The 16,246-nt window shown below is 35.0% G+C and overlaps 2 protein-coding genes and 1 long non-coding RNA gene across 3 annotated transcripts in view; 1 reads left to right on the top strand and 2 right to left on the bottom strand.

Moving 5' to 3' along the window:
* The first annotated feature begins 21 nt into the window (after positions 1–21).
* LOC145332595 (uncharacterized) lies at positions 22–750 on the top strand. The gene is made up of 2 exons (XR_013884228.1): positions 22–291; positions 628–750. It is a non-coding gene; the product is annotated as an uncharacterized LOC145332595 (long non-coding RNA).
* Positions 751–2,654: 1,904 nt separating this feature from the next.
* On the bottom strand, positions 2,655–12,330 carry LOC145331296 (uncharacterized). Its single transcript, XM_080175913.1, has 8 exons — positions 12,254–12,330; positions 11,381–11,505; positions 8,705–8,784; positions 8,213–8,277; positions 7,811–7,915; positions 5,347–5,448; positions 4,239–4,289; positions 2,655–2,893 (listed from the first exon to the last, which is right to left on the bottom strand). The coding sequence occupies exons 1-8, from the start codon at positions 12,328–12,330 to the stop codon at positions 2,851–2,853; spliced, it is 648 nt and encodes a 215-aa protein (XP_080032039.1). The 3' UTR covers positions 2,655–2,850.
* A 283-nt stretch (positions 12,331–12,613) lies between these two features.
* Positions 12,614–16,246, bottom strand: part of LOC145331295 (uncharacterized) — a 25,081-nt gene continuing 21,448 nt past the window's right edge. Inside the window, exons 14-15 of the mRNA XM_080175912.1 lie at positions 13,811–13,907; positions 12,614–12,749 (exon numbers count right to left, since the gene is read on the bottom strand). Coding sequence (XP_080032038.1) covers positions 12,614–12,749; positions 13,811–13,907 — 233 coding nt within the window. The remainder of the gene's footprint in view (positions 12,750–13,810; positions 13,908–16,246) is intronic.

Raw genomic sequence — 16,246 nt, 5'->3', positions numbered from 1 at the left:
TGAATGTGATACAAAAACAAGTTTGCATTTGTCTTAGAAAATATGAAAATTAATCAAATTGAAAAAACATTACAACGTAAAAAATTAGTACAATGCTTTTTCAGCTCATTGAAAAAATTAAAGCGCTTTCAAATCAAAATTTATTTCGATTGCTTTTTTATTTTATTTCATTATTGTGCTAAGATGATTAACTGTTGTATTGTTATTTTTATTGTTTAGGCTCTGATTAATTTTCTTTTTTTTTATAATTAGATTAATGAATTGTTAACAGACCGGTGTCGTTATACCCAGGTATTTTTAAAGGTACACTAACAGGTTTTTATATATTTTATCTGCATCTTTCAACTGAAGGGACATTGTATGTAAATTGTTATAGTACCCAAAGTTTAAAAAAACACATTTTTTTTCATTCGTTGTCTAGGAAGTTTGGAAACTGTATGAATTGAACTCTCGATTGATTGGTTCAAACTAGCAGTGGCCAAAATTTCCAACAAGGGCTATTTGTTTATCATAATTGGGGTTCACATCAAATTATAGTGCAAATCACAGAAATAAATATCCTCAAAACACAGATAACATATTTTTCTGCCCGTGTGTCTGCTTTTGAAAAATCGTTGGTAACTACAGAATCATCATTTTTTATATCTTTTTACCTAGTACCGCTTTTTATAGATATAATAATATTTTGTATAATTTTAATATTCAAATAGATTTGCATATAAAAAAGATTTAATAAATGATATAGCAACGCATTTTTTAAAATTTTTAGTAGTCAAGAACATTTGTTTCCATAATGTTTAATATATGAACTAACGGATATGCCTGTAGAGGCCTCTAGGGGCTTGAGGAAAGGCGGAAGGGGATAGTTGACACTACTTCTAGTCGTGCAGCTTTAATCAATAATTCCGACGATATTTAGCCGCTGTATTTTGGCTAAATCCCATTCTCATCTGTTTGTTTGCCGCTGCGAATTGCAAAAGGGTCACGTTAAGAGATATAGAAAATACGTGGATATTATGACGAGGGAAAAATTGTCGTCAATTTAGGTTGCTAACATGGACTTCACTTATTGGTCAGTTCGTACAAATAGTAAGAGGGGATGGGGACATGGGGTTATTAACCAGCTACAAGTTTCACTTTTAGAGTACTTAATATTCTGGTGTAAGATCCAAGTAATAAAAAAATCAAGTGTCCTGCTAAAAAGGCAAGGGAAATATAGATACAATTTATTTTATTAACAATTTTATTCAACAACTTACATAGTTACTTTTAACAGAACTATCACATTATAACAAACTAATGACTTTGCCCCTAGAGGCCACTAAGGGAACTTAAGGTTTCCATTTCCTCTTTCCATTTCAGTTTTAAAAAGAGGAAAAAATATTAATTGGTTATTATTTTCTGAGAGCGATTTATCTTGGAATGGTGGAAGTCAAATCCTCCTAAATAATTATAAACCTTTCCTGGACCTTTTTGAAGCTTCACTGAAATGGGGAACCAAATGGGTTCAGTGGTTAGTGAGATTGTTTGCTACAGACATCCTGTTACAATTACATATGTATTTACACATTAAATTAAAGCTATTTGAGATCATAAGTTTTCACAAAAATAAAGTTGACTAAGAAAAAAATTAATTTCAAATAACAAAATATAAAGCATCAAATAAAATATATAACAATAGCAGAAACACCCCTAGTATCTAGGGGCTTTGTGTTCGTGAATCGTAAAATATAGCCTAGGACCATACCACGACTTTAAGCTAAAAAATCAAATAGCCCAAAACCATTCCAAGCCCTTCCTTAAAAGAAGAACCTAATTGGTTTATTAGATAAAGAAATCTTAACAGACAAAAAAAGCTTACTACTTTATACAATAGGATATAATCATTTTAATTAAACTAAATTAAAAACAAGGATGACAACAACCATAAAAGCGAAGCACTGAAACGGACATGAACACTTATATAGTGTCAGAACTAAATAATAAGAATATATATGTATAAGAGTCGAAGCAAAGTTGTAGGTAAATTTGTTGAAAACTGCTTTATACAGGATAATGTTTTTGGACATACTTACATATTTAGGACTTGATTATAGAGTTGCTTCGCTTATAACATTATACTTTGTTGTCCCAGGAATCAATATATTAAAAATCTGATCAATCGGATGATTAGATCACATAAAAATTTGTTGTTAAAAAGTAAAAAAATCAACATGTTTAAAATGGACGTACGGAAATTTTGGTAATGATTATAGAGTTGCTACGCTTTCTAAATCGTACCTAACTACAAAAGGAATCACCACGGAAAATTTGAAGTCAATATGACAATTCTAACATGCCTAAATTAACGAAAAAAAGCTATCCATTACGGACGGACGGACCGACCCTAATTATAGAAAAGCTTCGCTTTTAAAAACTAAGAGCATTATTTACAAACATTTTGTAACCCTGTAGTTTTGGAACAGAGAAAAAGATTTTAAGTAACAACTGAAATCAAAACATAACTTTAATGGAAATACTTCAATACCTATATTTGCGACAAACTTTTTTTGCAGCAAAGCTACCCTATAATTATAAATGTTTGTAATGGATGAAACATGAATTTCTCAGCTGCTATCCAAGGTAGACAGCTAATCTTAGATATTTTGACCAATGAGTATCCAGTACATAATTTACATTGTCCGCCAGTATGTCGGTAATGCTAATGGTTATTTTATTTCTGAACTTTTCTTTTTCCATCAAAGCTATTGTTAACTTCCAATGCTGCGCTCCTTATGAATCAAATTGTTCGTGTAAAATAAAATATTTCTCCCTGTTCCGTTATTAATTTTACACTGGTGATAATAATAATCAAGAATCTACATTTGGTAGTCCCGACGATCTTGGCAGAGATCTGAAATAATAAAAGATTCTTGTTATACATGGAAATATTGAGACAAATCAAACGGAAAAACTTGTTGCTAATAAATTTACATAATTTGATATCAACTACATACTTAAGTTTTGAGTGTTGATCTTATTGATTTACATTGATTATTACATTGTGCCTACTCGCCACTGGTAATCAGGATTAAGGTATAACCAACAAGCAAAATAAATCCAAAATAATATTTGGGGGGCAAACGGAGAGGTCGTAAATTTTACGATGTATGCCCCCCAACGACAGCTGAAAAACACGTATAGGTTTCGTGATTTTTTCCCGAATTAATTTCGTTATTGGTATGAGCTGAGTGGTAATAGGACAACTAAATCATGTAAAATATTGTGACAAATATGTAATAAAATGTTAAACGTATTTCCAATATACATCCGGAATTTTTGTAATACTATAGAACTGCTTCGTTTTCTAAATTCTACAATAATCACCATGCAAATTAAAAATTAATATTACGATTTGTTATCCATTGTCTTATCCCTTAAAATCCCTGAAAGCAAATTTAAACTACACTTTGAACACCCCTGCAGGGTTTTGTTACCTAAAGAAATAATACTGCTGGTCTGGGTTCTCATCCAGGCGAGAATCAAACCTAATCTATCTATCTATATGTTACCTGCAGAAATAATACTGCTGGTCTGGGTTCTCATCCTGGCGGGAATCAAACCTAATCAATCTATCTATCTATATGTTACCTGAAGAAATAATACTGCTGGTCTGGGTTCTCATCCAGGCGAGAATCAAACCTAATCTATCTATCTATATGTTACCTGCAGAAATAATACTGCTGGTCTGGGTTCTCATCCTGGCGGGAATCAAACCTAATCAATCTATCTATCTATATGTTACCTGAAGAAATAATACTGCTGGTCTGGGTTCTCATCCAGGCGAGAATCAAACCTAATCTATCTATCTATATGTTACCTGCAGAAATAATACTGCTGGTCTGGGTTCTCATCCTGGCGGGAATCAAACCTAATCAATCTATCTATCTATATGTTACCTGAAGAAATAATACTGCTGGTCTGGGTTCTCATCCAGGCGAGAATCAAACCTAATCTATCTATCTATATGTTACCTGAAGAAATAATACTGCTGGTCTGGGTTCTCATCCAGGCGGGAATCAAACCTAATCTATCTATCTATATGTTACCTGAAGAAATAATACTGCTGGTCTGGGTTCTCATCCAGGCGGAAATCAAACCTAATCTATCTATCTATATGTTACCTGAAGAAATAATACTGCTGGTCTGGGTTCTCATCCAGGCGGGAATCAAACATAATCTATCTATCTATATGTTACCTGAAGAAATAATACTGCTGGTCTGGGTTCTCATCCAGGCGGGAATCAAACCTAAATTATAGGTAATCTATAATAAAAAGTAGAACGATGGCTGACTGTCTGATTGTTTGTTTGTTTGTCTATTTGTTTGTCTATTTGTTTGTCTTTTTGTTTGTAGCGAAGGATCTCGCTAACCGCTGAACCGATCGGGTTCTCCTTTACAGTGTAGCTTCTCATAGGTCATAGGTTTATAATATTTTCTTGGGTGGTGGGACACCCCAACGGGCCAACCCCCCCCCCCAAAAAATATTTTTTTTTAGTTTTTCAAAACTAAAATTAAAATACCCCCCCCCCCTAAAAAAAAATTTCTTCAAATTTTTCTTTTGAATATAAACTACGAAAAATTAATTTGATCAAACCTCTTTGGGCAAAGCCCCTAGAGGCTATAGTTTATATATAATTTAGCAACTAACCTACATCACTACATACAGTGAGGAAGGGGACATGGTAAAAAGTAAATCAAACTGGTCCCCGAAGTTTTATGAACTCGACCTTAAATCTTATCTACAGTGTAGGTAAGATTGTTTGTCATAATTTGGGTTGTACATCAATTACTCGTCTATGGTTTTATCACCTGAGATCCCTGACTATTCAGCAAAGTATAATACCAAAAAAATATTTGGGTGTGCAAAAACTACCTAAATCCGTCCAAAGATCTATTAGAAGTTTACAGAAAAAAAATCTTTTGGAAATTAACACATTAAGACGACATTCTTTTAAATGAAACCAAGTTTAATAGCTGTATTTTAGCTGAACGTTTTATTTTGATAATTTCTCAGCTTTTTTTAAAAGCGAAGCTTTACATTATTAGGGACGTCGGTCCGTCCGTACTTTCAAAACAGATTTTTCCTTAATTTAGGTATGTTAGAATTGTCCTATCGAGTTCAGCCTTTGCATGGTGATTTCTGTAGTAGTTAGGTACAATTTAGAAAGCGTAGCATCTCTATAATCGGTACCAGAATTTTTGTATGTTTACCTTACAAATGTTTAAAAATTTACTTACAATCTTGTTTCGACTTTTATACATTTATATTCTGATAATTCAGTATTGACACTGTTACGTTGTTACCTGGAATTAACTTGGCTGTGGAACGACTGCATACTTCCAAATAGCCAAATATTTGAGGGGGGAGGCACATGTCGAGCTCGATACCTGCGGATCCGATCAAATCTAGAAAAAATAAAAGTTTTTAAAAGGCAAAATATTTTTTTAATTAGAGTAAGGTACTGGTCGTCTGTTGTAAGATGCTTTATTCCTGGCTGAAATCTATCTATCTACCTATCTATGATTCTGTCTATCTATCTATCTACCTGGGAGTATAAACATATGTTTCCTCTACTGGAACATACTCTAGCCTGTATTGAGCTCCCAGCTATCTATCTATCTATCTATCTATCTACCTGGGAGTATAAACATCTGTATCCTCTTCTGGAACATACTCTAGCCTATACTGAGCTCCCAGCTATCTATCTATCTATCTATATATCTATCTACCTAGGAGTATAAACATCTGTATCCTCTTCTGGAACATACTCTAGCCTATACTGAGCTCCCAGCTATTTATCTATCTATCTATATGTCTATCTATCTATCTATTTGTCTGTCTATATATCTATCTATCTACCTAGGAGTATAAACATCTGTATCCTCTTCTGGAACATACTCTAGCCTATACTGAGCTCCCAGCTATCTATATATCTATCTACCTGGGAGTATAAACATCTGTATCCTCTTCTGGAACATACTCTAGCCTGTATTTAGCTCCCAGCTATCTATCTATCTATCTATTTGTCTATCTATCTATCTATATGTCTATATATCTATCTATCTACCTAGGAGTATAAACATCTGTATCCTCTTCATGGACATACTCTAGCCTGTACTGAGCTCCCAGCTATTTATCTATCTATCTATATGACTATCTATCTATCTATTTGTCTGTCTATTTATCTATCTATCTACCTGGGAGTATAAACATCTGTATCCTCTTCAGGGACATACTCTAGCCTATACTGAGCTCCCAGCTATCTATCTATCTACCTGGGAGTAAAAACATCTGTATCCTCTTCTGGTACATACTCTAGCCTGTACTGAGCTGCCAGCTATCTATCTATCTACCTGGGAGTATAAACATCTGTATCCTCTTCTGGTACATACTCTAGCCTGTACTGAGCTGCCAGCTATCTATCTATCTACCTGGGAGTATAAACATCTGTATCCTCTTCTGGTACATACTCTAGCCTGTACTGAGCTGCCAGCTATCTATCTATCTACCTGGGAGTATAAACATCTGTATCCTCTTCTGGTACATACTCTAGCCTGTACTGAGCTGCCAGCTATCTATCTATCTACCTGGGAGTATAAACATCTGTATCCTCTTCTGGTACATACTCTAGCCTGTACTGAGCTGCCAGCTATCTATCTATCTACCTGGGAGTATAAACATCTGTATCCTCTTCTGGTACATACTCTAGCCTGTACTGAGCTGCCAGCTATCTATCTATCTACCTGGGAGTATAAACATCTGTATCCTCTTCTGGAACATACTCTAGCCTATACTGAGCTCCCAGCTATCTATCTATATAATTACCTGGGAGTATAAACATCTGTATCCTCTTCTGGTACATACTCTAGCCTATACTGAGCTTACAACTATTTATCTATCTATCTATCTATTTGTCTGTCTATCTATCTATATGTCTATATATCTATCTATCTACCTGGGAGTATAAACATCTGTATCCTCTTCTTGAACATACTCTAGCCTATACTGAGCTCCCAGCTATCTATCTATCTACCTGGGAGTATAAACATCTGTATCCTCTTCTGGAACATACTCTAGCCTATACTGAGCTGCCAGCTATCTATCTATGTAATTACCTGGGAGTATAAACATCTGTATCCTCTTCTGGAACATACTCTAGCCTATACTGAGCTCCCAGCTATCTATCTATATAATTACCTGGGAGTATAAACATCTGTATCCTCTTCTGGTACATACTCTAGCCTATACTGAGCTTACAACTATTTATCTATCTATCTATCTATTTGTCTGTCTATCTATCTATATGTCTATATATCTATCTATCTACCTGGGAGTATAAACATCTGTATCCTCTTCTGGTACATACTCTAGCCTATACTGAGCTTACAACTATTTATCTATCTATCTATCTATTTGTCTGTCTATCTATCTATATGTCTATATATCTATCTATCTACCTGGGAGTATAAACATCTGTATCCTCTTCTGGAACATACTCTAGCCTATACTGAGCTCCCAGCTATCTATCTATCTACCTGGGAGTATAAACATCTGTATCCTCTTCTGGAACATACTCTAGCCTATACTGAGCTCCCAGCTATCTATCTATATAATTACCTGGGAGTATAAACATCTGTATCCTCTTCTGGTACATACTCTAGCCTATACTGAGCTTACAACTATTTATCTATCTATCTATCTATTTGTCTGTCTATCTATCTATTTGTCTGTCTATCTATCTAAATGTCTATATATCTATCTATCTACCTGGGAGTATAAACATCTGTATCCTCTTCTGGAACATACTCTAGCCTGTACTGAGCTGCCAGACGTTCAAATCCCTTGGATCTTTCAATACTGTTACTTCTAGCTCTAAAGCATATTAAATTTTAAGCATTAATGCCCGTAGACTGTTGATTTTGTCAGCAATGTACAGTTGTTGTGTCCTTGTCAAAATTTAATTACATTTATTAATGTAGCTTTGACTTAAAAAGGGCGTTTGACAGTATGCACAATGCGACTTTAGCATGGATCTTGCAGGATAAGACAATAGATGATAAATTGTTATACACCCCCAATTAGGAAAAAATCTGCAAAAATTTGCAATATAAATCAATTAGTTTTCGGCAATTTTTTTATTTTAAAGACAAAAATATAATATAAGCATACCTAATTTTCATTGGAGATTTTGTTGGTGAAGTTGGAAGACTGTGGGTACCTTCCTCACTTGGACTCTAAAATATACATAATGTAACATAAACATATGACAACCAGTGCTCGCAGCTGCACGTCAGCCGCCTGTGAAACCTCAGGGAAATCAACCTTCTACAATTTTAAAAAACTTTGACCCGGACATTGCAATTCCTCTTTCCAATTATTTTTTTTTAAACATCAAAATGGGTATAAATTTGAGGCTGTCGAGCCCTGAAAACAACATCCATATGTAGCAAAGCATAAAAAATCACGGATGGGCAAACGGACAAAGTAAGTTATTTAGCAGATTTTCAATTATAAAAAAAGAATAGAAAAAATCTGTAGCAAAGCTACCCTAAAACTACATTTTGTCCCCGATCAACCCTCAACTTCAATTAAGAAACTTAAAAAAAGAATAACAAGGATATGTAAATCCAATCCAAGTAGGCCAATACAAAAAATAATTACCTTTGTACCACTTGGAGAATCTGACTTTTTGGTCCATTTACCTCGCAGCATGGATCTCGGCATCATGCCTCTCATACCAGCTAACAAAATTAATTCATTATATTCCGATATTTGTTTGACATAGACCTTTTTTGGCGGGATTTTAAATTTCCCATTGTGCCTATAGAAATAAGCCTAATATATAAGAACGAAGCAGCTTATAGTGCCCATACAATACAATGACTAATGGTAGGTCAGTATATATTTACCATTGTTCAATTAAAACGTATACTAACCTATCATTCGTATAAGCTGCTTAGAAAAGGATATTCTAAAAGACTTTAAAATCCCCATACATTTTAAAATTAAATTAAATTATTGCATTATAAAGCTACCTGACATATATACATAGAGTTTCTAAAGATTGATTCAATAGATAGACAGACATTCTATTACTTGAAACTTAACACATGAAACAGCTGACCTACAGAGCTACTTGGCCTTGGGCCTTGGCCTAAGACGGTTCCCAACAGAAATAAGCCTGGAGTTTCAAAAACTTGACATAATAATGTAAAACAGCTGACCTACAGAGCTACTTGGCCTCGGCCTACGACGGTTCCCAACAGAAATGTACCTGGAGTTTCTAGAACTTGACATAAAAATGTAAAACAGCTGACCTGCAGAGCTACTAGGCCTTGACCTAAGACGGTTCCCAACAGAAATGTACCTGGAGTTTCTAGAACTTGACATAAAAATGTAAAAGAGCTGACCTGCAGAGCTACTAGGCCTTGATTGATTGATTGATTAGCCTCCAGAGCTACATCTTGTCAGTCTCGAAAATTTCTGTTCAGGTAATGCCCTCGTCAAGTGATAAAAATTCTGCTGCCTGTTTAGGTTGGGTCCAAAGTGATAAAATGTTGAGATCTGTAGGGTTATATGGGCAGTTGAACAGATGTTTAGTGTTGTGTGGGGTTGTGTTGCATAATGGGCAATTGTCGTCAATGTTAGGCTTAATTCTGCTCATATAGGAATTAAGCATTCTGCTGTATCCAGAACGTAGCTGGGATAGTCTGGATCTGGTTATTCTGGTCCTCCTTGTTCACCTCAGGGGGGTTGGCATTGAGGACTTTGCTGGGGGGGTAGCGTGCCAGGGCCTTCTGCACTTCTCTAGTATGGATAATTTTCATTTTGGCCTTTAAATTATCCTTATTTACGGGGAAAAGATGGTCAATATCTTTCCTGTGATGTTGGATTGTGGGTTTAAGATTGTGGGGGGGGGAGGGTTTTGTTAGTAAGTCTGAAACCTGGGTGATCTGTAACATGATTAGAGAGGAGAAATTGGCATGTAATCATCCTGCAGTGGTCCTTGATGGGGATGATTTTGGCTTCTCTATGCAAGTGTTGCTCAGATGCCATTGCCAGATTGCCAGTAATTACTCTGAGAGCCTGGTTTTGCGTGGTCTGGAGCTTAAGCCAACTTGTGTCAGATATAATGGGGCTCCATATTGGAGCAGCATACTCTAATACACTACGGCAGATGGATTTGTAGGTAAGAGCTAAGGTTTCAACATCTTGTCCCCAGGTAGAACCAGCCAGAGATTTCATTAGATTTATTTTGGTCTTGGCAGAGTTGGTGATGTTTTTCACATGGTGTGAGAAAGTGTACATTGTGTCAAAAGTGACACCTAGTAACTTTGGTGTTGGTTCAAGAGGTACGATGGTATCCTTCATCTTAATTTCTGGATGTTCTTTAAATTCCTTGGTGTCTGGGGTGAACAATGTGACTGTAGATTTAGTTGGAGATACTTGTAGTTCTCGTTCTTCCAGAAATGCCAGAACCTCCGGGATGTATTGACTGATGGCATCCGCAAGACCAGCTATGGGCTTGCCTGTAGCGTATATACTGATATCATCAGCATATTGAACTATTTGGATGTTCTTGGGAGGTTTTGGAAGATGTCTAAGGTAAAAATTGAACAGTATAGGGGATGTTACGGCCCCTTGTGGTACTCCAGATCTGTTGTTCTTGTGTTTAGACAGTTGATTTCTAAAGTTGACTCTGGACTGTCGTCCTTTGAGATAGCAACAGAAACCAACGTTTAAGACATGAAGGCAGATGTGTTTGGTCTAAATCTTTGAGCAATTTGTCGTGGTTAACCATGTCAAATGCTTTGCTGAGATCTATCTGAAGTAGAACTGTTCTGTCTGGTCTTGTTGAAGCCTTTTGATTAAAGCCTGTAGCAACTTGGTCGTTGAATTCATTTAAAGCTGAAACTGTGGAATGGTTTTTTTCTAAAGCCGTGCTGGAAATCTGGAACTTCAAGGTTGTCTGTGAGGGTAGGTAGTAATAATCTTTCAAGGATTTTGATTGCTGGACAGAGAAGGGAAACAGGATGTAGGAGTCTGAGACATTTGCAGGTTTGCCAGGTTTTAAAAGAGGGATAATGATGGATTTTTTCCAGATGTCCGGTATTGTGCTGGTAGATATAGAAAGATTAAACATTTTGGTTAGGTATGAAATACTAGGCCTTGACCTAAGACGGTTCCCAACAGAAATGTACCTGGAGTTTCTAGAACTTGACATAAAAATGTAAAACAGCTGACCTGCAGAGCTACTAGGCCTTGACCTAAGACGGTTCCCAACAGAAATGTACCTGGAGTTTCTAGAACTTGACATAAAAATGTAAAACAGCTGACCTGCAGAGCTACTAGGCCTTGACCTAAGACGGTTCCCAACAGAAATGAGCCTGGAATTTGTTGGACTGGACTGTACTGATGATGTCTGTCGCAATCCTATTCTGCTATTTTGCCGCGTAAGATTACTAAATAATAGATTTATTACCCTAGATAGTCATTTAGGCATATTAATTCACTAACGTTGTCTGATTCTTTTCCTATTAGGGAAATGGCGATAAAGGGACAAAGCTAATAACAAATTCAAGGGCATACAAAGAGCGAAAAAAATGATATTACTTAAAAAGAGGGCTATCATAGAAGCTAGTAAAAGTGGCGGCACAGATTATGACGTCAAAACGAAGTTAACCAATGAGAGACCACTATAAAGTTTACCATTAGTCAATTACAGTGTATACTGGCCTCTCATTGGTTATTTTTTTGACGTCATAATCTGTGCCGCCACTTTTACTAGCTTCGCTATCATACCATCTTAATTGTGTATGATAAAAACTTTGATGATGATAATTAATAAAAACAAAATTAAATCATGTATACCCTAACTGCAAATTGAATTATTGGTAGAAAAGTTTGGACACTGCTATTCTTTACAAATCGCTCAATATTTAAACAAATTAATAAAAAGTTTATAAGCCAACGAATGGGATAATGTGTTTATAAGACTTTACCAGAAATGGATCTATCATTACTTGGATTATCATGTACTCTAATAAAGTTAATCTTGTAGCTGGCTAAAAAAAAAACAATCTCCCCATCTCCCCACTTTACCCCATCCCATTCGATTTTTCTTGATGAACGAACTGACCCATGAATGATAATCTCATCCCAAGAAAAATATTTTTAAAAGAATTTCTATAATACAACAAATATAATTACCTGGAACTTTTTGAAAGACTGTTAGATCTTGATCTTGAGCTTCCCTTCACTGGACTTCGGGATCTAATTTCATACATTAATAGTTATCCATCGCAGTATTATAAACAGCTTTCAATAGTATAATAGTATAGTAAAATTTTAAATTATAAAACGGGTATTAATATTATGACTTAATTTTATTATTCTTAGAAAATTGTTTCAAAACAGTGTGTTTTTTAAAATTTAATTTTGGAAACGTGTTGACATTAGCTTAATGAACCAACCAATCAAAATAAAGTCCCCAAAGTTGTTAAATCAACGAATAAGAAAGCGTTATTATAAAATATTGGGAACTAGTGTAATAAACAGCCCGATGTTCCCTCACTCCCTGGTTAAAGCGCCTTTTAATGTTTGCCTGCTTGTAGACGAAGCTGAGGCCTGTCTTTTATTTCCTCGTCCTCGTGAATTATTGGATGGACTTTTCTCTAATGTTGGCTGCCGAGATGGCTGCCGAGATCTGAAAATAAAATGAATATCCGGGTATAGTGCAACGACTCTTAAGTGGCGTTTCGTTGTATTTTCAAGGTAGCTTTTAATAGGTTATTTTAGGTTTGGTTAGGTTAAGTTGTGTTAGGTGATTGTCTTGCAGGATATTCATAGAAATAGGATGAAAATTCGACGAAACGCCCCTTAAGAGGCGTTGCCACGAAAGGGACTATACCCGAAAATCCTTTCCAGTGAGAAAGACTAAACTACATAACTTTTAAGTCACTTTTGAGAAAGTCGATTTCTATATGACATCATAGAAAGGGAAAAGAAAAAGGGAAGGGGGAAGAAAAACTCTTCAAAAGAGATGGGAGAAAAGAGAACCGTCTTCCTCAAAAGTGACACAAAAGTTATGTAGTTTAGTCTTTCTCTTTCCAGTATGGCTTCTAAACCGATAAATATCCGATGGAGTAGAACCGATTCTGAGCCAAACTTAAAAATCATGTATATCATCGCATTTTCCATGAATATTAAAACAAAATTAATACTAGTTTTGTTAGCCTGGACCTACGGCCCCTTGGAGCTAACAAAACTGATTTTCATCTTATAATTTTTCAATTTATTATCCACAGAAAGCATGGTTTAACGGGAAGGAAAGGAACATTGGACTATAAATTATGCTGGTTCCAATCTAATAATATTTTATCTTTTTGGTTTGCTTAAAGACTTTGGGTACTTTTAATAAAATCTATAACTTTTTTCTACAGAAAGGGTTATTTTGTTTTTCACCATTGGGGCACCTGAATCAGGAATAGAAACCTAAACATAGTCTTTGTAGTATTTTGTCAGGGAGGGATTAAACATTGGGCTGTTTATTTCACTAGTCCCCAAAGTCTTTTAAAAACGTTTTCTTATTGGTTGGCTTAACAACCTTTACTAAATTCTTATTGGTTAGTTAATTTAGTTGAGTGTCCAAACATTTCAACCACCAATTGTTATCTACAGAAGGGGTAATTTTGTGTATCAACATTGGGGATGTACATCAATTTATTGGCCATTGTCTTATCCCTTTAGATCCATGGTATTTTGTACCTGTTTATTGGAGACTTCCTGGCTCCTGGAGGGATGGGACTCTTGATTGAACTCATCCTAATATTCTCTTCAGCCTCCAAATCTTCGAGGTCTTCGACTGATGAAATAATAAAATTATTAATAGCATCGTATTATAAACAGCTTTCCACGGATATAAAAATGTACAATTATAAGATTAGAACTAGTTTAAATTTCTAAGGCACGGGCTAACAAAACTTGTTTTAATATTATCCTTTTACTTTGTATTCATAGAAAACAGGATACAATACGATACATGATTTTTCAGTACATCTGAGAACCGGTTCTGATCCAGCGGATGTAAATCGGTTTGGAAGCCATACTGGAAAATTAATGATTTTTTATTGAAATTGATAATAATAAATTTCTAGATAGAAAAATAAAGTGCTCGAACTGATTGAAGGAAAATCAACAAACATATTTATTATTTAGCCTTGAGACATAGTATTTAAATTCAGGGATCTAACGGGATAAGACAATGGTCGATAAATCGATTAACATCACCAATAGTAGCTCACAAAATTACCACGTCTATAGATTGCAATCAATGGTTGAAACGTTTGGACACTCTATTTAATCAACAAACCAATAAAAATTCAATATAAGTCCCAAAAGTGGTTAGTAAAAATGGTATTATAAAAATTCGGGGAATTTCAGTATTTAAAATTAGAAATTTAAATTTAGCATTCTTTATTTTTATATAATTACAATGTTGCTATTCTAGAAAAAAATAATGCATCCTTTACTTCATTATTGAATTTTATCCTTATAACAAAGTAACAGGATGTTTGGCTGTACCGAAGGATCTCGATAACCGCTAAATCTTTATGGTTCTCCTTTACAAGGTAGCTTCTCATGGGTCCAAGGAAGCTTTATAACTATTTTTGGGGAGGGTACCACCACCCCTCTAGAAGCCTCTAGGGGCGTAGCCGCTAGATTATAATAGAGAATAAGTTTGTTTATAAAGTTTGAAAGTTTTTGCCAAGGTTCTATTTGAAATAAGTAGGCCTAGGCTTGCAATCATTTCCGTCCAAACGAGCCTTTTTCTTTAAAATCGCCAATTATAAAGACTGCAAATTACACTCGTTTACAACACGTTATTTGTTTGCTCAAACAATTTTGGGACTTTTTTTTAAATTTTTGATTGGTTGGTGTAAACAGTCAGTGTTCACACTTTTCCACCAATACGTTGTCTGTATATCCGTGATGCTGATGAGAATCCATTCTATAATTTACTTGGTTCTTTGCTTTATCAGTCATGTTACACAAACAATAATAAAAAAACTTGTATATTACATATGCGAAAAGTTTTGTGACTTTTTGATATTCTTAATTTATGACCACTGAATTTCTGCTCGTTAAATTTTTTCGTCAATCCATGATTTTTTGTGCTTCGCTACTTATGGATGTGGACATTCTTTATCTTACCTTTCACTAACGGCTACGCCTCTAGAGGCCTCTATATAGTTTTTTAAAGGGTTTTAAAAAAATAATACGATACCTAAGGAGTCTCTATCAAATTTCTACGTAGGAGTCTTTATTCGAGAAGAAAAAAAATTTATTTATTGTGATTTCTCTTGGGAGGGTTTTTGTATCCTCCCCAAAATAGTTATAAACCTTCCTGGGAACTATGAGAAGCTACTCTGTTAAAAAAAAACCGATGGGTTCAGCGGTTAGCGAGTTCCTTTGGTACAAACAAACAAACAAACAGACAAACACACAAACATCCTGTTACTTTTTATTATGAGGATTTGTTATTTTTGGCTATTCATTAGAGTAAAACAAGAGAGTGGGAAGGGGGTTAAATAAATGTATGTCCCCACCTTGATGACCTTGTGCCGACTTTCAATTGGGTCTTTAAAAAATCGACCAATAGCATCGCTAGTATTAACACAGCCAAGTCGCTACAAAAGAGCAGAAAGCAATTTGCTCGCAGACGAAAAAGGTCCCCAACAGGGAAATCCAGGTAGTGGTCTGGTTATGCATCTATACATATATAAGATTTATTGGCTATTCTGATTTTGGCGGTTCAAATTTAATTTTGATTTTGCGAGAGTGATAGACAAATAAATTGATATTATGGTATATCTTGTCTACAAATACTTCCTGTCAATGTCTGGGCAAATGGAATGGGGACTAAGTTTTCCAAGAAATTAAAACAATTGTCCCAGGGATCTAAAGAGATAAGACAATGGACGATAAATATCTCCTTGTGTAGATTACAATTAGTGGTTGAAACGTTTGGACACTCAGCTTCATGAACAAAACAATCAAAATTCAATAAGAGTCCCCAAAGTTTTTTAGCCAACGAATAAGAAAACGGTGTTAATACTTTTTATAAATTTTTATAAAGTTTTTTTTTTTAATTTTTTGAATACACATTTCCATCAATGTTAAAAGAAAAAAATACGTCTTTAG

This window comes from Acartia tonsa, chromosome 11 (assembly GCF_053477335.1).
Source record: "Acartia tonsa isolate MP-2025a chromosome 11, ASM5347733v1, whole genome shotgun sequence".
NCBI lineage: Eukaryota > Metazoa > Arthropoda > Copepoda > Calanoida > Acartiidae > Acartia > Acartia tonsa.
Note: the sequence above shows the minus strand (reverse complement) of the source record. Positions and strands in the feature narration are given on the sequence as shown.

Coding starts and splice junctions, on each gene's coding strand:
- LOC145331296 (XM_080175913.1), bottom strand. CDS start 12,330: ATGTATGAAATTAGATCCCGAAGTCCAGTGAAGGGAAGCTCAAGATCA. Junction 4,290..5,346: donor CACAGCCAAGTTAATTCCAG/GTAACAACGTAA, acceptor CCTATAATTTAG/GTTTGATTCCCGCCTGGATG. Junction 2,894..4,238: donor CAGCAGTATTATTTCTTCAG/GTAACATATAGA, acceptor TTATTATTTCAG/ATCTCTGCCAAGATCGTCGG.